This window comes from Pantherophis guttatus, chromosome 5 (assembly GCF_059756535.1).
Source record: "Pantherophis guttatus breed Tessera chromosome 5, ASM5975653v1, whole genome shotgun sequence".
NCBI lineage: Eukaryota > Metazoa > Chordata > Lepidosauria > Squamata > Colubridae > Pantherophis > Pantherophis guttatus.
Window position 1 is genome coordinate 105,439,945 of NC_142067.1, and position 22,686 is coordinate 105,462,630.

The 22,686-nt window shown below is 43.7% G+C and overlaps 1 protein-coding gene across 3 annotated transcripts in view; it reads right to left on the bottom strand.

Annotated features, from left to right (window-relative positions):
* Positions 1-21,067, bottom strand: part of TMTC4 (transmembrane O-mannosyltransferase targeting cadherins 4) — a 90,421-nt gene extending 69,354 nt beyond the window's left edge. Inside the window, exons 1-2 of one of the 3 annotated variants that reach the window (XM_087871519.1) lie at positions 20,864-21,058; positions 10,668-10,883 (exon numbers count right to left, since the gene is read on the bottom strand). In XM_087871519.1, coding sequence (XP_087727645.1) covers positions 10,668-10,829 — 162 coding nt within the window. In that variant the 5' untranslated portion in view covers positions 10,830-10,883; positions 20,864-21,058. Of the gene's footprint in view, positions 1-10,667; positions 10,884-20,863 lie in introns of all 3 variants that reach the window. The other 2 variants (XM_034418214.3, XM_060686584.2) reach the window with 2 other exon arrangements.
* Between the last annotated feature and the right edge of the window lie 1,619 nt (positions 21,068-22,686).

Here is a 22,686-nt window from a genome sequence, read left to right on the forward strand (position 1 = left end):
ATTAGCAACTGGGAGAAGGATGAAATAAATCAATTTGTTGGAATCCATGTCCTATATTTTAAAGCCTTAAAAAGTCTTCATAATTGGACAGCTCGATCCTAGGCATGTTTAATCAGAAGCGAGTCATAATTTAATCAGTGCATTTTGTTGAGAGATAAAGCACATAGAACTGTAATTTCTAGGATTTCTCCCCCAGATTAAATATTTCAAGAGATAGCAGGAACATATTAATATATTTGTTCTGCACTAATAGAAACTTTAGCAAAAAAACAGCAGGCAGTCTCATTACACCCATAAGGCAGAATGCAAACAATAAGAAATTATTCATGCATGCTGCCCAAAGTATTTCAACACTCAGGAATAATTTATTCTACAGCTTATATCCATGGGCTTTTTTTCTTTATCTTTAGTAAATACGAAAATAAGGCAAAGCAAACCAAAAGCTCAGAAAACAGTCTGAAATGAAATTCTGGCATTAGTGCAGTTTGCACTGAACCTCTTGTTGCTTTAAATAGAGGAAGGATTTTATTTGGACAAATGAGACAATGACAACCTCTGTAAAAATGCCTGACTCGGGCTTTTTTTTTTTTTTTTTTTTTTACAAAAAACATGTAAGTGGAGGTCAATTAGCAAACACGGTCTAATCCACTCTGTCATTAGATTTCATTTTTAGTTAATGAGTGCCTACATCAGGGCATATTCAATCTTTCTGGGAGTTGATTTGACAGGAAGCCAACCAACAGTCTTATAATGCTTTGGAGACTAAAAATACCCATTGGCATATCCACATTCACGATCCAAAGCTCACTTCAACAGATGGATTCTTTACAGTGTTTCTCAACCTTGGCAACTTTAAAGATGTGTGGACTTTAACTCCCAGAATTCCCCAGCCAACTATGTTTCTTTCCAGTATGTGTGTCAGATCTTGTTGTGACCTAGGCTTTCTGAGTCATTAAAACACACGAGTAGTCCCAAAAACCTCTTTTATTGCAACAGCTGTGAATTACGTTCATTCACAGCTGAGTCCCAATTACTTGCAAAAAGTCCTTCAGGGGAAGTCCTTCGGGATAATCACCAACCTTCATCTCCCTTGACACTCTGCCGAAGACCTACTTGGCAAAGCCACATGGATTCCAGAATCAAACAGAGATGCTGACTGGGAACAGAATTAACAACGTTGCTTTCCTGTGAAGTGCCCACGTGCCTTTGCTCTTCTTTTAAGCCTTATGGGAGGGGCTAATCATCTTCAGGCCTTACTCCCCGAGTCGTCCCTTTTGTTTTAACTGTTCGTGCTTTCTGGCAGCTCTGCGCATGCGCGCACTAGGAACAGGCTCCTTCTGTTCCTCTGCTTCTCTGCTGTCCGACTCTGGAGACTCTGGAGTCCGCGCATCACTTCCAGATGGCCCTGGCCCCATCTCTGCCTCCGACGCAGAGCCCTCGTCCGGGCCTTCCCCAGACTCCAGGACTGGCCTATGTTCCTCCCCAGCCTCCTCACTGTCCGACTCTGCTGCCAGCTCCACAGGCTGCTGGCAGACCACAACAGATCTGTCATCAAACTGCTTCAGCCCTGCTTCGCTTCGATGGCAGCCTGCCATAAAATGTGTGGAGGGGGAATGGGAAGATAGGGAGGGGGGAATGACAGGAACCAGAGCAGTAGTGGGTTTCAAATTTTTTTACTACCGGTTCTGTGGGCGTGGCATGGCATGGTGGGCGTGGCTTGGTGGGCGTGGCAGGGGAAGGATACTGTAAAATCTCCATTTCCACCCCACTCCAGGGGAAGGATACTATAAAATCTCCATTTCCTCCCAATCAGCTGGGACTTGGGAGGCAGAGAATAGATGGGGGTGGGGCCAGTCAGAATTTTTACTACCGGTTCTCCAAACTACTCAAAATTTCCACTACTGGTTCTCCAGAACTGGTCAGAACCTGCTGAAACCCACTTCTGAACCAGAGACGCCATTCAGAGACAACTGTTGAACGATCCAAGGCACAGGCTGATAGGTAGAGGTTAGTATACAGCACAGAACTTCAAACATGTGCCATGCACTTAAACAGAGACTATGTTCTTGAAACATTTGTTAAATCTTGAGTATAATCTAGGGCCGTGATGGCGAACCTATGGCATGTGTGCCACAGGTGGCACGTGGAGCTGTATCTGTGGGCACATATCTGAATGACCCGGCCAGCTAATTTTAGGGTCTTCCGGGTCCACCAGAAGTCAGGAAATTGGCCGTTTTCGGCCTCCCCGGGCTCCAAGAAAGCCTCTGGAGTCTGGGGAGGGCGAAAAAATGGGCCTACTGTGCCCAACGGTAACCTTTTTGCCATTGCATGCCAAAAACGGGGGGAGTACAGGAGGGTTGCATGTGCATGCACAGGGGAGCATTGACTTATGGGTGTGGGCATGCATGCGCGCGACCCCCCCATGCTCTCCCCGCTTTTGGCACGCAACAGCAGAAAGGTTAGCCATCACTCATCTAGGGAGACAATAATGAAACCTGCACATGTAATGAAGAGCAACTGATTTTTTAGGTTCCTTTCTCTTGCAACCCTTGCTCCATGCATATACTTTTAAGTATTTTGAAGATAAGGTTGAACAGGCTAAAGTCAAATTCTTAATAAATAAAACCATTTGACATCAGCCAACAATTTCAGAATATTTATAATAGAATTCTATTTTCAGTTGTTCCCCTCTGTCTAGCATGTACGATGCCACAACCCAAACCTCATATTATAGGGCTTGGATTGGTTGCTGGAATTTCTCAAACAACTTACAAAGATGTCACTTTGTCAAGGCATGTAAGAATAGGCCTGTGCCAATAAAAATGACATTAATCTTGTAGCTGATTTACTGCTGCAAAGCTTTCTCCAACCTAACAATCAAGGACTTGATGTCAAAGGGTCAGGTTTTATGGATTTCCTGTCAGGAGTTTTATGCATTGAGTTTGGAAGAAGATTACGCCTCCTAATTGACCAAAGAGTTATATATCTGATCTGACAATGACGTCTTATCCCGCATCTATCATTACAGACCAGCATGGCTCTCATTGCCTAGCAGTGGCCCTTAAAACTTTTACTAAAGTTTTTGTGCAGCTCTGTTACATGAGGCTTCTGATGCCAGGTAATTGTGTGGAGCCAAGTCTGCTGAAATAACTATTCCTAATGCCTATCATGTTCTGCAGGATATTCTTGTTTTTAAAAATTATCATTCCTGTACTCTAAATATTTGATGCCAGTTCTTAATTCTGCAATCTTGAATGTGATGAAATGTTGGCCCTTCCAGAGTATTAATGGTAGGAAGGAGGACCAATGGTGGAAGATGTCCTCTTCTGTCTTCATACATAGATACCCCCAAACAGAGTAATACTACTTCTAGGCAATATACTACTGTAATTACCGTATTTTTCGGAGTATAAGACACACCTACCTTTTTTGGTGAGGAAAAGAAGAAAAAGAAATCTCCCTCTGCTTCTGCCTCCCAGCAATTTTACCTCGTTGCCGCAAACAGCAAACAGCCTGCTTTACTTTCATTTTCATTTTCAGCACAGCTTGAATAGTACAAGGAAAAAAAAAATCTGCTCCAGCAATTTACCTCTTTGCAGCAAGCAGCAGAGCCCTGTGCAAAACAGCTGAGAGCAAATCAGCTAAGAGTCAGGAGGCCGATCCAATCAACTTGTGCTAATTAGGCTGTGCTGAAGCTGAAAGGAGCTGTTTCTTCTTGCTGTTTGCTTGCAAGGAGGTAACTGCTGTGAGGTAGAGGCCAAAGGGTGGGGGCCAGTGGGTAGGCGGGGCTACATTCGGTGTATAAGATACACCTAAATTTTCACCCCCTTTTAGGGGGGGGAAAGGTGTGTCTTATACTCTGAAAAATAGGGTAATACTCGAGCATTCTTTGTTGCTGGAGCATCAGAAAAATTATTTATCAGTGGAAAGCTAAGTTGTACTCCAATTCATTTTACAACGGCAGGTGGCAGAATGCTACACTGATTATGGCCCCTTTCTTTGGAAATAAAAAACTTCTACCTTTTACACCTTTATACTACATTCTTCTTATAAATAATAGCAAAAAAAATAATCAAAGTAGTTTTGTCTAATAGATGCTGGGCAAATTCCTTCACTAGTTGAGTACTAGCAATGCTCTAGACATCTCTTCTCCTGTCAATTCCTTTGTAAATCAGAGGGAGTAGTGGGATCTCCGAGAAGAGAGGGGTCGCATGGGCATTATCTGATCCAAGGCCTCAACTGCCCCCTTATTCCAAGTGACAACCAAGGCTTCAGATGGATCATATAGCAGACCAACAGGAAAAACACTCAGCTCCCTCTAAACCTTGGCAACTTTAAGACTCGTGGACTTCAACTCCCAGAATTCCTCAGCCAGCAAAGCTCTAAATGTCATCCGGGTTCATCAGTTTCAGGAACAAACCAATCTAATGGGTTCTGCCTCCCTGCAGTGGATGGTGGCACCAGAGAATCCCATGGAAATCAGGCGGTGATCCGATTGTAACAAGGAAGACACCAAGAGTTTGCCCATTTCACATCACATAGCCACTGTGTCAGGGTTCCGACAGATGCCCTAAGTAAATCATGAGTCTCGAGCCAAGCTTCAAAAGAAATCCAGTTATTTATTAGGAGCTTCATGTCCGCACGTTCCCAAGTGAAGCCAGCTCTGACCCTAGGTAATTTACACTCCAATTATGAATCTGTTTCCCCCCTCCCCCCCCAGGGTGTGTCATCAATCACATTTGCCAACGGACCAATTTCAAGGGTTGTAGAGGTCACTCCCCTCGGCTGCTGTAGGTAACCCTGGAATGCAGCCTTGAGAGAGATAAGTGTAGAATGTGCATCTGTCTTTGGCTGCTCTGCCATTTCGCCAGTTTCCCATCTCCCCCGGCCTATGGCAACTCAAGAGCAGGTCAGGGATGCTTTGCGAGTTGACATACTGCTCTGACAGGAACACCTGATCCAAGTATGACCACTGTTCCATGTCAGGCTCTGAATGACCCAGGATAGGCCCATGGTCATCATGTTGGGCATGAACTCCAGAGCCAGCTCAGACTTTACTAGAGAAGGCAGATTGAAGTCCTCTAGAACCATAAATCTGGGAAACTCAACTACCAGCCCAGAAATGGAGTCAAGGAGTTCAAGTAGGGAGATTACTGTGCAGAAGGAAGGCTGGTACAACAGCTACACTCCAAACTGATCCCTGAGATCCCACCTTGGTGCAACACTATGAAGGAATTACTGGATGATAATCACCACATCCACACCCCTGTCTCAGCTGATACCACATGCCAAACCTCACTTGGCATATTTCTGAAAGGGCTAACCCTTCCATTCCTGGACCTAGTCAGGTCTCAGTAATAATACATGCCAGGTCTGCCCTCTCATCAATGATTAAATCGCTGATGAAGGAGACCTTATTACAGACCGACCTGGCACTCAGTAGAAGTGGGCAGGGCCACTAAAGGTCTACAGATGCATTAGAGTTCAAGGAGTGGTTCCACATTCTCTGAGAGTGGCTTACTCCCTGTCTTCCACCATTCCTTCCCATGCATCACCACCAGGATCTCTAAAACTAAGTCCACCAAGATGAAGGACTGAGAACCTCCCATTTTCCTCACTAGACATTCTTGGGAGGGAAACTGGGCACTCAAAGGTACTATAGCTTCACCAGTAATCAGTACCATCAAGGTACCCAGTCCCCACCACACACTCACACACATTACCACATATTCATACAGATCAACACTCCTAGAAGGCTACCCAGAAGGTAGGCAAGGTGACCTCTGTGGGGAAAGGGGGCCCATAGTATCCTGCATCTTACTATAGCCCTTACCTGCCCAGCTACCACTCAAATCCCTGAGTCACAATGGCCAACAAGGCTGGCAATTTATAGGCTAGCGAGCCTTGGTAGTACAGTGGTCTAAAGCACCCTGTTATTAACATCAGCTGCCTGCAATTACTGCAGGTTCGAATCTTACTAGGCTCAAGGTTGACTCAGCCTTCCATCCTTTCTAAGGTAGGTAAATTGAGGACCCAGTTGTGGGGGCAATAAGCTGACTTTGTATAAATATACAAAAGAATGAAGGCTATTGCTTAGCACATTGTAAGCCGCCCTGAGTCTCCGGAGAAGGACGGCATATAAATCAAATTAAAAAAAAAAAAAAGCACAAATGTACAGGAAGAGACCAAGCAATGGGGAAGGATTCTAGTAGTACAGCCTCAATGGAAGCCCCAGCAGTAGCAAAAAAAGTCTCCAATAGCAGCACCCACCAAAAACTACTCCCCGAAAAGCATCTAGCAGCAGTCTGCTCCTCTGAAAATATGAAACAGCCTGCTTTTCTTGAAAACAGACCAGGAGCTGGAGCCCAATTTTTTTTAAAAAAAAATGCTGCCAGGTCCAGAAGGCAACACCAAACACAGTTTGCAAAATGTGCCTGCAAAAACACTGCATAACACCATAAACTGGGCAGTGTAGTAAAGGAGTAAGCATGGCCATTCTCCAGAATGCTCTACTCCTGTTTAATCCAGCCTGCTTCCAACCTCCATTCTGAACAGTCCTCTCCTTCCAAGAAAGTGCTTTAACCAAACAATCAATGCACAAGCATCTACAAACACTCATGAGGACAGCCCAATAGCTCCCTCTCTTTCCGCCATCTTAACTGAAACCTGGTTATGTCTGGGTCCTGACTATGAAGTCTAACCCATCTTAATATTATTTTTAATAGGTCGCGATTCTGATGTGCCAAAATACCCCACTACTTCCATCTGCAATAAACAACTGGCTACCAGTTCAGCCACATGTGGCTTCAGCTTTCCTGGAATTTGTGGCGCCTTGCTTCCTTGTGACGTGAGGTGATAGAAATGCTTAGAGTGACAATGGAAATTGGCATCCGGGTAACTGTGGAGCAAGAGATCCGACAGCCACATCACCTTGGCATTCAATCTCGGCTGACAATTTTTATATCGCATCAGAACACTTAGAACATATGCTTTAGAAGCAGTTGTGTGAATCTGACTTAACAAAAAACAAACAAGTCACAGGAGGCCAAGAATCCTGGGAACGCATTCGTCTAAAACTGTGCTCTTATTATAGGGAGTCTATCATGGAAAAAAAAAAATCCTGTTTTCCTTTCAGCTTGACTTAGCACACATTCATTAGACAAATTATGTGCATATGATTCTGTTGGATCAGAATCTCCACACTTGATTTTCAACAGCAGTCTTTGCGTTGCAGGCTGTAACATTTGGCAAAAGACGCATTGTTCTAATTAACACATGTTCCGAGAGAGGCACTCTGCCTCAAATGCTTTATTTGATCAAATGTTTGCCTTTCTACACGCTCCAAAGATAAATCATTGCTCCATGTTTTAAAACAAGACAAAACAGAGAGATGTTTATATGAGCTAGAAAGCCTCTGGAAGACTGTTTGAACTCCATGAAATTCAGTGACAGCTGGCATCACAATGCAGAGATTGCCCTGCGGGGATAAATATTGGCTGCTGTTGAAGATAAAGAACAAGGGCTAATTTGCTGGTGGAGAAATCAAGATGGCTGAGACAACTTTCAGCGTCCAAGTAGGCAAGGTGCTGTTTCTGGGCTCCTCAAGGAAAGGAAGCTACACAGGTGGTCCTAATCACAAGCAAATACAATGAAAAAGCCAGTAGGAAGTTGGAAGTGCAGTCATGTGAGGTCCTCACTCAATGACCTGTGCAGTCCTTGATTAAAAATGGCAACTGGGACTTCTGGAACTGCTGTCCCTAAATAGCATGGCCATGTGGTTTTTTTTTTCTTTTTAATTTACAACCATGCCCATGAACAATAGTGCTTCCAGTCCCAATTAACGGAGTTAATCAAATATCTTTATTACAGACGTTGACCAGGCATTAAAGGAGGCCTATCTGTATCTACAAGGGACGCGGTGGCTCAGTGGCTAAGATGCTGAGCTTGTCGATCGAAAGGTCGGCAGTTCAGCGGTTCAAATCCCTAGTGCCGCGTATCGGGGTGAGTTCCCGTTACTTGTCCCAGCTTCTGCCAACCTAGCAGTTCGAAAGCACATAAAAAATGCAAGTAGAAAAATAGGAACCACCTTTTGTGGGAAGGTAACAGCGTTTGGTGTTTAGTCAGGCCGGCCACATGACCACAAAGACGTCATCGGACAGCGCTGGCTCTTCGGCTTTGAAATGGAGATGAGCACTGCCCCCTAGAGTCGGGAACGACTAACACATATGTGCAAGGAGAACCTTTACCTTTTTATCTGTATCTACATGTACCTCATCAAACTGAACAGGATTTTTTCTTAATCTCCTAAACCTCAAAGTGATTTAAGAAGGATATATTGGCTAAATGAAATCAGTGGCAGTTCCAAATTTTAGGGGGATTGGTAGTCAGAGAAGGAAGTCAGAGGTGGACAGATTTCATTCAGCCAGTATTTTCAGAATACTTGGATGGTTGAATTAAATAATCCCTTCAAAAATATTTAAACGGGTTGTTACTGTTATGAGGAGAGGCAGCCTAGGCTCCCTCCTCCCCCCCCATGTGTGTTTGTACGTGTGTGCATGCAAAGATGGCCACTGTGACTTTAAAACTGAAGCTCCAATGAATATAGAAAGGAGACAAGATTTTGATCAGGGGTGATTCTACTTACCTTTACTACTGGTTCGCAACGGGATCGCATGCACAGATTACTTCTGATGACGTCAGGGTCAGTGGGCGGAGCCTCCCGCTGATTTTACTACCGGTTCTATAGAACCGGTCCAAACCGGGGGCAACCCACCACTGGTTTTGATCATGTGGCCATGACCACTATCTCGACTTTTGACTCCTCCCCCAAAGATGACCCTGGTAGCAGCTGTAAAGCAGGGAGCCCCAGGAACTGACAGTGGATAACTTGCAAAAACATGGACCTCAGAATGTGCCCACTCTAAAATTAATTTCTGGAATAAATTATTTAAACCACTTCTATTCTCCTTCTTTATGAAAATGTATACTTGTATTTTTTCCTCTCTTAGCTACTTCAGGGGCTTGAAAATGCAGAAAATTAACAGATTATATTTTTAATTTATTTCTAGCTTTCAAAATTAAGTTGTGACGTAAGATTAAGCAAAGTGTCTGAAATCATGTTCCAATCTCAAATTTAGGACTACTTCACGTAGTACAAGTCGTCCTTATGACTTGAAGTTATGATGGAATCCCCCCCGCTCCAAAAAAGTGCTAATGATTCAGTTTCGAAGTTATGACAGCTGCCCTCCCCCAGCCCCAGTCGTGTGACTGCATTTTGAGTGCATTGCCCCTCAGTCACATGATAGTGATTTACATTTTTGCCAGAAAATGTAATTTCCAACAAAATCCGGTCACTGCAAACAATGGTTCACTTAACAATTACAACATTCACTTTACAACTGGTGTTCACTTAATGGCCATCGCAAAAATGTTTTGGTTGATTACATGATGACCTATTTTACAACTGTCAACACTTATGACCACAATTGCCAGGTTCCATTATGGTTATAAGTCGAGGATTACTTACATACTAAAAATACACCATTATGGAATAATCAGAGATACAAAGACAGTATAGGTACTCCTCGACTTACAACAGTTCATTTAGTGACTGTTCAAAGTTATAATGGCACTGAAAAAAATGACTTATGAACGTTTTTCACAATTGCGACCATTGCAGCATCCCTACTGTCATATGATCAAAAGTCAGATGTTTGGCATCTGGTTCATATTTATGATGGCTGCAGTGTCCTGGGGTCATGTGATCAGTTTCTGTAATCTTCTGACAAGCAAAGTCAATGGGGAAGCCAGATTCGCTTAACAACCGTGTTACTAACTTCACAAATGCAATGATTCACTTAACCACTGTGGCAAGAAAAGTTGTAAAATGGGGCAAACTCACTTAACAAATGTTTCACTTTAGCAATATTAATTTTTGGCTCAATTGTGGTCGTAACTCGAGGACTACCTGTACCACTCCTGGTCTTCTTATGCATATCTCATCCTTATGTCAAACACATCTTTCCATCATTTGTAAAAAGATTGTCGACCTACAAATTAGGTTTCAGGTGAATGATTTAATTGCTCCAAATGTATACAACAGGAAAACACAAAAAGAAATATAATGTACATAAAACCTATTACAAAAGCTGAATCTGAATGTGTTTAACAAAGTATATTTGCACCACCAAATGTATACAACAGGAAAACACAAAAAGAAATATAATGTACATAAAACCTATTACAAAAGCTGAATCTGAATGCGTTTAACAAAGTATATTTGCACCACAGATCCTTCTTTTGCATCCCAACGTCTGAACGCAAAAATGACCCTATTTTGCAGCAGCTGTGATGCTGAAAATATACCACAAATATAGTTATTTGCCACATTTGTCTTCCTAAATGACAGAACAACTTCAAGTACTATTTTAAGTCTGCTGATGCAATAGAAAAACATCGTTCTAACTTCTTTAAGGCATTTTCTTTTGTATTTTTACAAATGTATACTCTTAATGAGTTACATTATATTCAAGTGTGCTTTTTAATTAATCGGAGATGTATTCTAGATCTGTTTAAAAGATTTTCATCTGATTAACGTAACCAATAATCGGAAGCACAAGTAAAACTGTATTCCTTTTTAATTCTATTTACAACAATACATCACTGACCTTATTGTTGATTATAGCTTCAGAGTCATCAAAGACAAAATCTCCATCATAGCTGTTCACAAAGCAGATAATGGAAAAAAGTCCCACAATGGTTTTGGCCCAATATGGTGGAAGAGTCAGGAGTGGTATATCATGGTCCAGGTTAACTTCTCCCTGCGCCATTCTGCACACTTCTGGTTAAGAATTTGGAGTACCAACATTATGCTGGTTGTGAATCTAAAAGACATACAACATAAATGCATAAAGAACCAACTCAGCCCTGAGCTACAACTACTCTCTTCTATCTGTGGCAACTCAACTTGGCCCAAATTTTTTTTACATGTATTTACTAACATGTAAAAATATTTCGTAGTCCACTTGTTAACACACATGCATCATTTATGACATATTGGTAGTTGGAGGAGAGGGAGCTATTATGAGGAGAAAACAAAATGAAAACTCCTTTCCATTATTATAAAAACTCTTTTTCAGCTGTATATAAATGTGTAGTTTAAATGTCTTTTGATACTCACAAAAGTTGTAATAAGCAATAGCCTGAGTAAGTTATTGTAAGCATTCTGTTTTTAAACGACTACTTGACAAGTGTCTGCAACCAATACTTTAAGATTTTGGAACTCAAACCCTATTTTCTATGAACCTAAATTATTATTATTTTTTTTAGAAAATGTAGATGATTGCCTATCTTAAATAAAGGTAGTCTTTGACTTACAACCACAACTGAGCCCAAAGTTTTTGTTGCTAAGTGAAACATTTGTTAAGTGAATTTTGCCCCAATTTTATGACCTTTTGTGCTAGTTGTTAAGTAAATCACTGCAGATGTTAAGTTCGTAACATGGTTGTTAAATGAATCTGGCTTCCCCATTGACAAGGTTGTAAAAGGTGATCACATGAACCCGAGACACTGCAGCTGCCATAAATATGAGTCAGTTGCCAAGTGTCTGAATTTTGATCACATGACTATGGGAATGCTGAAGTGGTTGTAAGTGCGAAAAACAGCCATAAGCTACTTTTTTTCAGTGCCACTTAACTCTGAATGGTCACTAAATTAACTTTTGTATGCTGAGGACTACCTGTAATACAACTGTGTGGCTAGGAGTGGAAATATATACCGTATTTTTTGGACTATAAGATGCACCTTTTTCCTCCCCTAAAAGGGAGTGAAAATTTAGGTGCGTCTCATCCACTGAATGTAGCCCCGCCCACCCACTGGCCCCCACCCTTTGGCCTCTGCCCCGCAGCAGTTACCTCCTTGCAAGGAAACAGCAAGAAAAACCAGCTCCTTTCAGCTTCAGCACAGCCTAATTAGCACAAGTTGATTGGATCAGCCTCCCGACTCTCAGCTGATTTGCTCTCAGCTGTTTTGGGCAGGGCTCTGCTGCTTGCTGCAAAAAGGTAAATTGCTGGAGCAGATTTTTTTTTTCTCCTTGTGCTAATCAAGCTATGCTGAAAACAAAAATGAAAGTAAAGCAGGCTGTTTGCTGTAACGAGGCACAATTGCGCAGAGGCAGAGGCAGAGGGAGATTTCTTTTTCTTCTTTTCCTCACCAAAAAAGGTAGGTGCGTCTTATACTCCGAAAAATACGGTAGTTGCATGTCATCAATGTAGTGATATTTCACCCTGTGCTGACTGATAACCTCACCCAGAAGTTTCATGTAGATGTTAAATAGAAATGAGAAATGAGTAGACACTGGACACAAGAAGTCCCAAAAGTGATTGCTTCTTGCATGAGAAGCGAAACGTCTTCAAAGAAAAACCAGAAAGTCCAGTTGTCTCTTGAAAAAGCACCTTTGGGACAACCATGACCTGGATGACTGAAAATCTTCATCCACATAAGAAGGTCTAGGGCTGGGCCTCTTCTCCCCTATCAATATTGAAAGAGAAGAACCGCTACAATGGGCATCACTACACTCAACTTCTGTTGCCAGTCCAGAAGAATATTATGGTTGATGGTATCACAGACTGCTGAGATTTAGGAAGGCAAGAATGGATGTAGGCCCCTCCTTGAGCCCTGCAAAAGTAACCCACATACATGAACAATGCATTATAAGCATTATAATTATAAGCATTATAAGCAAGCCTGAAATCTTATTGAAAAAGGTCCATGCGTGATCTTTCTAAGATCCTACAACAAGAACAGAAATCCTGTGGCCCTTCAGATATTGCTAAACTATTTTACTCTCATGATTAAATATATTGACTGAAGAGTACAATCAACATCTGAAGAACCGTAAATTCCTTACCCACTATAGAGAGTAAAAAGGATGGCCTTGATGGAGACAAGGGAGATCCATTATCAAAGCAACAAGGAAGGAAATATTGTTTAAGTCCAGACAATGAGAGAGGCATACAAAGACAACACTTTCCTAAGTTGTTTTTCCTCCATTAACAGCTTATGTATTCCTTTATGTAAGCAGCATTGTCATCATTTTAAATATGTTATTATGCCAAGATACAAGCAGATTTTATGCTAACTTAGAAGTAGAATGTTAAGTTATTTTTACGATATTGAATAAAGTTAGGCTACAGTTCTTCACGACTTAACTAGGAGTAAATTCCTTTGAACTGTTACTTCTAAAAGTCTTTTGAGATAGCTGAATTTAATTCATTTACTAGAATTTTTTTCATGGAGAATAACATGGTTAAAAACAAGCAGGTTCTTTAAAACCTCTAGCACCTATGCTCTTGAGACTAATTTGCATCTCTTTTCAATTTTTATCCTGTTTATATCTAGTTTCCTTTTCTCCCTCCAAGCAAAGTTTTAAGCAAATCTGTCATCCAACGAACAACATATGCTTCTTTTCTTGTCTGTATTCTCATCTTTCCTCCCAAACTCTAACTGAATTAGCTAACAGTGACTTCATTCACAGAATGATGGAAAATAAAATTTCTGCTTTCGTAGGAGGACTAGTATAGATGGAAAGAACTTGACAATACAGAAGCATCAAGAATGACAGTACTACTGACCAGTTATTAGTGTGGACAACAAAGAGAGCAGCAAATTCTGCTAACCCACATTTTCGGTGTGGCTTTGAGGAACCCTGAAGATCTCCTTCAAGCTAGGCCCCAAATGATGCAAATTCATGAATGGCTGGAAATTTGGAAGCTTTGGTCTTCATCTGGGTATTTCAAAATTAAATCTTCCTTACTGTTCCTTTTCACCACTAGCAGAGAATTCTTAATTTCCAATAGAACAGATTATATGTAGTTGAGGATTGAATTGTCAAGTCCTTGGTGCATTCTGACCCTGGTTGTTTCATTATCCAACAAGGTAACAATTAAATGACCACGGGAGAATGAAGAATTGGCAAGTAGACTGACTCTTTACTAATTCCTGTCTGGAGGAGGAGAGGATGTGAGATTCCCCACAAGTGCTCCAGACAGTTGGTCCTCACAAGGAATGCAAGACAACAGTCTCCAGCGGGTTTAGAAGGGTCTAGAACAGGGATCCCCAACCTGTGGGCCAGAGCCCACTAAAGGGCTGTGGACTCTTGGCCACTGGGCTGTGTGAATGGCTGGCTACTGCGTGCATGCACACCAGTGGTGGGTTCTAAATTTTTTTACTACTGGTTCTGTGGGTGTGGCTAGGTGGGGAGAAATGACTGAGTGGGCGTGGCCAACTTGACATCACTCACGCACACAATCACATGACCCCCACCACCAAACCACGCCCACCGAAACGGTGGTGAAAATTTTGGGGACTTTTTGACACTTTTTTTTTGACACTCTGGCCCCATATCCAGGTCGGGACGTGGTGGAGTGGTGGTGGTCATCTCAGCTTTCCCTCCATTGCCCTTCCTGGCCGATAAACGCCCTTTCTCGCCTCTGATGGGCCTTCCCCATGGTTGCAGCCAGAGCACCCCACTCCTGCCGGCTGGGTCCTGTCCGCGAGATGAGCGTGCAGGAGAAAGACTTCTCTCTGGACCTCAGGGGTGGCTTCACTGAGGACACGCCCAGGCCCCCAGTCAAGAGGGTGACCCTGTTTCCGCGGGCCACCAGCCGGGAAGGGCAACGGAGGGAAAGCATGAAGCAGCTTCCTTTTCGTCGGCCGACCGAAGAACTTTTTAGCATTGTTGTTGCCGAGCTAGCCCACATGAGCGTGGAGCCAGCCGGGGGTGAGCCAGGCAGGCCAGGGGTGATGGCAACAGCAGAATCCAGCACTCAGGGAGGGCAAGGTTATCATGCTCCAAGCCGCGCTCTGCGCGGCCTCTGCCAGCTCAGGGCAGCGGACTCAGCTGCAGCCCAGATGAACTGAGGAACTGCAGGGAGCCTCCCACGTGTTGCACCCCCCTCCCAGCCTTTGCCCACGCCTCCGCGCTGTTTTCGGGCACCCAGTTTACTGGGCTGCCCCCGTCCTTGTTGTGGCTCCAAAGGCGGCGGCTTTGGGAGACACTGGAGACATAGAGGCATGGGTGAAGGCTGGGAGGGGGTTGCAACACATGGGAGGCTCCCCGCAATTCCTCGGCTCGTCTGGACTGCAGCTGAGCCCGCTGCCCTGAGCCGGCACCCCTCCCAGCCAGATCTTTCTGGATCTGACTTGGAGGAAAGTGCAGCTCATGGCTGCTACATTTCGCTATGCTGCACTAGCGAAGGGGAAGAAACAGCCAATGGAGAGCACACAGAGCTGCTCCAGTCCATGTGTTCTCCGGGTCAGCGGCTGTTTCTCTCCTTCGTTGCTCTTTATGGGAAAGCGTTTGGCACAGCACAGCAAAATTTAGCAGCCATGAGCAATGCTTTCCTCTAAGTGCTGTGGGCAGCAGAGGGAAACAGGTGCTTCTCTCTGCATAGAGCTTTTCGGATGAGACTTGGAGGAAAGCTCAGCTCATGGCTGCCACATTTCGCTCCAACAATGAGTTTGGCGGAGATCTAAGGAAATGTCTTCCAGCTCTTCAAATCAAAAGAAGCGGCAGCAGAGGTAACGGGCATGAGTGTCCCTCCGCAAGGACTTGGAGGCAGACACCGCCCCTCTGAGATAAAGAGGCAGCAGTGAAGCCGGGCCGTCACCTGGGAGAGGAAAGCAGAGCGACACACATGCTCCTGTCGCCTCTGCTGCTTCTTCTTTTGCTGTCGACTTCTCACAAGTTGATTGTGAAGAGTGGAAGACGCTTTCTTAGATCGTTGACACTCCAACAATGAGTTTGGTGGAGATCTAAGGAAACGTCTTCCAGCTCTTCACGATCGACTTTAAGAGTGGTGAGAAGCTGATAGCAAAAGAAGCGGCAACGGAGGCGATAGGGGCGTTTGTGTGTGTGTGTCCCTTAGTGGTCCTCTCCTGGGTAACAGCCAGGGCTTTGCCGCTGCCTCTTTTCCTCAGAGGGGGGTGTCTGCCTCCCTTCACATGCTGTGCACATGTGCAGCAGCCCTGGGACATCCACCTGCTCTCCTGCAGCACCGCTGCTGCCACCGCCCCTTTTAGCTCCAGCGCAGTGCTCCGTCTCCCCAAAGGGCCGCCTGCCCACCCACTGGCCAGGATGGAAGGCAGGCAAGCAGGGCAGGGCCACGGGGAAGGGAGCTAGCTAGCCAGGCAGCCCTGACATGCTTGCCTGCCTTCCTGGCAGTCCCCATGGCCAGGCCCGTTTGCCTGCCTTCCTCTCCACCACCACCTCTTTGTTCGGCTGCTTACCTTCCGCGACGACTGGTCCAGAATCGGTAAGGCAAGCTGACCCGAGTTTTCTGTGGCCCCCAGCCAGCCGCTGCTGCTGGAAAGCGGCTGGCCAGGAAGCCTCCAAAAAGGCTTCTTTGCCAGCCACTTTCTCCTCAGGCTGCCAAAAAGTACTGGTGGGAAAAGCTGCTGCCGTCATCGCCATGTTCTATGTTCATGCGCATCCCATTGGACTTACAAGCAATGGGATGTGCATGCGCGAAGAACATGGCGGCGACGAACATGGCAGCCAGGGCGAGTGGGCAGCAACTGGGGGACCAGTTGGGGGCGTGGCCAGCCAGCCATTACTACCGGTTCTGCAAGCAATGACAGATTTTTACTATCGGTTCTCCTGAACCGGTGCGAACCAGGAGCAACCCATCACTGGTGCATACCCCCATTTGCGCTAGCATCACTGCGAGCACCACACAGGTGCTACCACTATCACGAGCATTGCGCTTGCGGCCCCGTTCACATGGTTGCATGCACGAGTAAAGGCACCTGTTCCACCAATCCAGAAAGGTTGGGGAACTCTAGTCTAGAATAATTAGCCACGGGCACATGGCTGGGTCTACTTCATCATGGGGCCTCTGCAGTAGCCGACCCACCACTGGTGTTCATCCTTGGCTGACTCTCCACCCGTGCTCCTCCCTGCACCCTCGTCCTCGGCAGTTTGCCAAAGGAAACTTGTCCCCAACCAATTCACAGTGCAGGACAATCCTGACCTGTGATGCAATTATTCTCCTGGTCAATATGTTTTCTTTGATTTTATTAGGACAATGTTTCTTTTTTTTTAATGTTTCTGATGAATTTCAATATCAGGCAGGTCCTCCACTTCCGCCTTCTCTTTTCTCCCCCTCTCCCATTTCCCTCCTTCCCAAACAAGGTCATCTCTTTTTTAAAAACAAAGACTAGTAGTTTCTCATACAATTTCTAACTAAGTTATAAATCTTTTCTCTATAATAAAAAGTGTTTAAAGGGTTCGTTACAGCTTTATTATTTTCAAGTGTTCAGATCATACATCATCATGATAATTTTGGGATTGCAATTTGGGATTGCATTGGCTTTGTATACTTCTTTTTCTAATTACTTTCATAAATTGCTTCTCAACCGTTTTCCAGCTACTAGAAACCTTCAGATTGACAAGCCTGAAAACACTGCTTGAGTTTCTTTCAAACCTTAGTGAACAAAGTTTTAAATACAAATTTAAGGATTTTTAATTTTTTATAAAAAAATACAAATGAGTGATACAACTTTGATTTTAGAAAGATACAAATGAACTAAGGGTCTAGAAGGATTTGAAATAAGATTTTGGAATTAATTATAAGAACCCCTCCTGTGGGAAAGTGCCTTTGCTTTGAATTCTTTAAAAAAAAGATACGATGGGGCACTAGAGAGAACTAGAAGGAACTAAAGATTATAATTAAAGGAGAATACTTAAATTTGACTTACTACTATAGAATGGGCCATAATATTTGAATATTAAAAAAAACCTGAAAGATAGAATGTGTTCAAAAGATGTTATGGAAGAAGAACAAGTTTTACTGGATAAGTCTGAGACTGCTCTGAAAGTGGGAAGCGGATTTAAAAATGACAGCTTATAAAAATGACATGGAAAATATGCTAAACTAGACATACAAGAGAAATCACTTTAAGTCTTAATAGACATCATTAGACAAGAGATACACAAATATCACATACAAGAGAGACACCTGGGTAATTTTCTGAGAAGGAACAACTAAAAATAAATCAAGTTCTAGGATATTATTTGAAGGGATTAAAGATCAAGACAGTTAAAAGTGACTAGGAATATAAAGTTGGTTTATTTGATCAATAGATATATTGTTATTTCTGGTAACCCTTAATGGACTTTTGCTGATCAGGACTGAAATGACAAGGTTTCAAGGATTTGTTTATAGATAAGAGATGGGATATGGAAAGAAGAGATAATTTGCTTCATTTTAAGAGAAGATGGTAGGTTACTAAATTGTTTATATTTATAAGAGGGAAGTCATTTTATATTTTTTTCTTTACTATGTTATTTTTTAGTTTGTATTAATTTTTTATTCTTTAAGTGTAATTTTTTAATAAAATTACAATTAAAAAAGAGAACTATTAAAAAAGTGAATATGCCTTATCTCATTAATATGTTGCTTGCTTTTCAAAACAAGTCTATATTTAGATGAAAATGGTACAAGAGGGGTTTGAAATGAATGCTGGCTGCAAAATATATTTTAAAATTGTCTTCCTTTATGTATCTCTCTTACTCTTAGACCTATCATCTTGAGGAAACAAGTAAAAATATCTTCCATTAAAGTTAATACCCACAACCTCTTTGTTTACTGAACCTACATAACTTTTTCAAAACTTAAAATACTGGAACACAGATCTCAAGGGGTTTCCAATTTCACTTTATTGATCACGTTCTGTGGCCCTATATTGTTGGAAAAAATTTTTCAAGCAAAACATTGCAATTCCTCTGCTAAATAAAAAGCTTTCTTAATTATTTTTTTTAACTTGGGAGAGCAAAAAAGGAAAAGAAAAAAAGAAAGAAAGAAAAGACCAGTTAAGATTTGATGAATAGATGATACCAGACCTCCCAAGTATAGCCCTTTCTAAGAATGGGTAATAAATTGATTTGTAGTGGACATTAATTTGTTGAGTCTACAATCCAGCCACGGTTACTATAGCAATATCCCCTATATTGATTTCTATAAAAATACATGAAGTGGCATACTCCGGCTAATTATCTTCTTGTTTTTATGCTATCATTGCCATTTCTTTCTGTTTTAAAGCCAATCTTCCAGGCAAAAACAATTTAGTAGGGTGAAAAGGTAAATAAGAGATTAATAACAATTTTCAGTAAAGCTATAGTGGAGGTTCCCAAAGAGAAGAATGCCACTTTTTCTAGGCAAAGTGTATCCTTTGGAACTAAGTTCTGAAATTCTCCAGAATGAATCCCTCCCTCCATCTCACACTTACACACACTGTACATTTATTCAAATGAGATGTGTTAAGTGTGTGTGTGTGTGTGTGTTTTGCATTCAGAACATACACAAAAACATCCTATATACTTGCAGTCTCCCTAACAGAAAGACTGGGGAATTCTATGCCACCTATGTGTGCCTATTTAAAAATATGTCCCATGCAATTCAATGGGATTACATGCAAGCAAGCATACATAACACAGTGACCATTCTGACGATCAGGAGCTGTCTGCAAAGCATCGGCATACACGAAACTTTCTGATGTGTGACCGAAAACTCATCGCAAAAAAAATATTTTAAGGTTGGAATATGTCCCATGCATACCCCCCAAGATGGAGGATTCGTTCTACACATTTTGCCAGCAGGAAATTTCCATTGTGGCCGGTTACTGAATCCATTCCTAAAATGGAATGCCGCCTTGAGTCTTCAGAGAAAGGCGGCATACAAGTTGAACAAATAAATAAATAAAATAAATAAATGGACTGACCAGCAAGCCTTAATGCGGGTTGTCCCAAAGATTCTGTTTTCTTTCAAGAGGCAACTGGACTTTCTGGTTTTTCTTTGAAGACATTTCACTTCCTATCCAAGAAGCTTCTTCAGCTCTGAGTTGATGAGGGGGGAATGGAATCCAGTCAGAGCTGAAGAAGCTTCTTGAATGAGAAGCGAAACATCTTCAAAGAAAAAAAAAACCAGAAAGTCCAGTTGCCTCTTGGGGTAAAAAAAGCACCTTTGGGGGACACTTAACACCGGTTGTCTATGGAGATTCTCAGTCATCCAGGTCACAGTTGTCCCAAAAGTGCTTTTTCAAGTGGCCTCAACAACTCTGCTAAAGGCGGCAAACGACCAGCTGTTTGCAAGGAATATAAACCCTTCCATTCTCCACCATCCAGTCAGAGCCGAAGAAGCTTCTGAGATGGGAAGAGAAACGTCTTCCAAGAAAAACAACAACAATAAAGTCCAGTTGCCTCTTGAGGGGTTTGGGAAGCACCTTTGGGATTTAACGCGGGCTCTTTTGTTCCAGCGAACTACCCCGGGTCCTTTAAGCCACGGCGGTCCCGACTTCGCTCCTTGCAAAGACCCGCCACGGAAGGTCGGCTGGATGCAGGTCATCCATTGCCGTCCGGCAGCTAAAAAAGGCCGAGGGGACTCAGCCCACCAGGAACCCTCGGATGTGAGCGCAGCGAAGTTTGGGGAGGTGGGGGGGGGGGCTTTCTTCCCAAAACGTGGAAGGGACGCGCTTCCCCGAGTCCACCCGGGCAGAGAAGCAGGTTCCCGGGAAAGATCGCAGCAGAGATCGCGGGCGGCAGCAGCGCGTCCGGGGCAGGCAAAGAAAAAGTGGCGTGGAAGGGCCGGACCCCTCCCTCCCTGCCCGCCACGAGAGATTTCCCACCCACCCGCTCCTCTCCCCGCTTTTGCGGCGTGGCTCCTTTTGTCCTGAGCGGTGCTCTGGCGGAGGGAGCCGCGGAAGAGCCTCCCCGCCGCATGCAGCTTCCTTTAACGCGGGGATCCTGGATCCGCCAGCCCTCTGCTCGTCCCGCCAGAACCCCGCCTCGCCCCCAGACGGGCTTTACCTGCAGCTGGAAAAGGAGCCCGAGCGGCATCGCCCACCCGCGCGGGGAACTCTGCCCTCTCTCCGCAGACGGAGCTGGGGATGGGCGGGCCGGGCACCGGTGGACCGAAGAAGGAGGAGCCACTCCGGCCTCTTCGCTCCCGGAAGGCAGGAGCCTGGCGGATTGGCTCGCCCCCCTTCCCCGCCCTTCCAAAGGACCGGCCCCGGCTCATTGACGGGCGGGGTGACGTCTGCGGGGCGGAGAAGTAGGGCGGGGAAGAGGCCGGGCGAGCGTGGAGTTGCATGGATTTTTTTTTTGGGTGGAGGGTGGGTTCTGCAACCGCGTGATCGTGGAGGATTTAGCTAGGAATTGGAAATGCAGCGCGATCCTAAATGGATGCGGGTCCCCCGTGAGCTGGGTGGAATTATTCTTCTGTAGAAAAGCCTGCTAGGTTCCTTAGGAATAATCCCAGGCAGGCCTTGGGGCCACAGATTTACTTAGCTACTACTTCAGGTAGTCCTCGTTTTAGGACCACAATGGAGCCCCAGATTTATGTTGCTAAGTGAGAAATTTAAGGGACCTTTGCCCCCGTTTTACGGCCTTCCTTGCCGCAGTTGTTAAAGGAATCGCTGCAGTTGTTAAGTGAGTAACACTGTTGTTAAGTGAATCTGGTTTCCCCGGTTGACATGGCTTTTTCAGAAGGTTGCAAAACGGGATCACGGGACCCCCCCCCACACACACCCACCCACCCCACACTGCCACTGTCATCGTTATGAGTCAGTTGCCAAGCGTCTGAATTTTGATCCACATGACTATGGGGATGCTGAAGTGGTTATAAGTGTGAAAAACTGTCATAAGTCACTTTTTCCAGTGCCGTTGTAAGTTCAAACAGCCACTAAATGAACTGTGGTAAGTCAAGGACTACCTGTAACCCATCTTTTACCTTGATTTTTCTTCCGGCAACAATCACACGCTGCTCTCAAGACAGGTAGAAATTCATCCCGTGAGAAGAGTTTTTTCCAAATGAGAGGAGTTATTGCTGTTGTTATTGTTATTATTACTGTATTATGCAATTGCCCTACCACAGGGACAGAAATTTATGAGGGCTCTAAACGGTGAGGTCTTCCTCCTATGTTGTACTGTATTTCTGTATTTCTTTTAGAATTTCTGATTTTCTTTTAGAAATATCCAAGGCTGCCCAGTCTACAAGGAGAGTAACTGTTTATATGTCAGGGCTACCGAAGATTAATTTAGACTCTAGGCTTCCAGGGTGGTGATGGGGAAAAATAGGCCCCACTTTGTGAAGAAAACAAAATACATGAAATTGAGCACTTTTCAACTCTGTAAATGCTGAAAAGTGTCATGTTTTTAAAATGAAATGGAATGGTCTAAGAAGCACCAACAAATTGCTTTGACTGCAATTGGCTGTCCAGTCTGTGCTTAAACATCTTCAGAAATGAAGGCTGATAAATTTGGAAGCACCTCCTGGTCATGTTTACTTAAACTGCTTTTAGTCCTGTTTTCCAGAATAGCAGTATTAGATGGCCACCGTTCTACCTTGCCTTAAACCTTTTTTTTTTCAGCTGCTAAAAATGCATGAATTTAACTTTTATAGTTTTACCCCAGGCATTGCTTATGTTCTACGTATCTTATTTATTAGATTTTTATCCTATATCATTTTTATAAGTAACTCAAAGGGGCAAACATCCATAATACTCTTTCTTCCTCTTATTTTCCCCAGGACAACCCTGTGAGGTGGGTTGGACGGGGAGAGAGAGTGACTGGCCCAAGGTAACCCAGACAGCTTTCATGCTTAGTCAGGACTAGAATTCACAGCCTCCTGG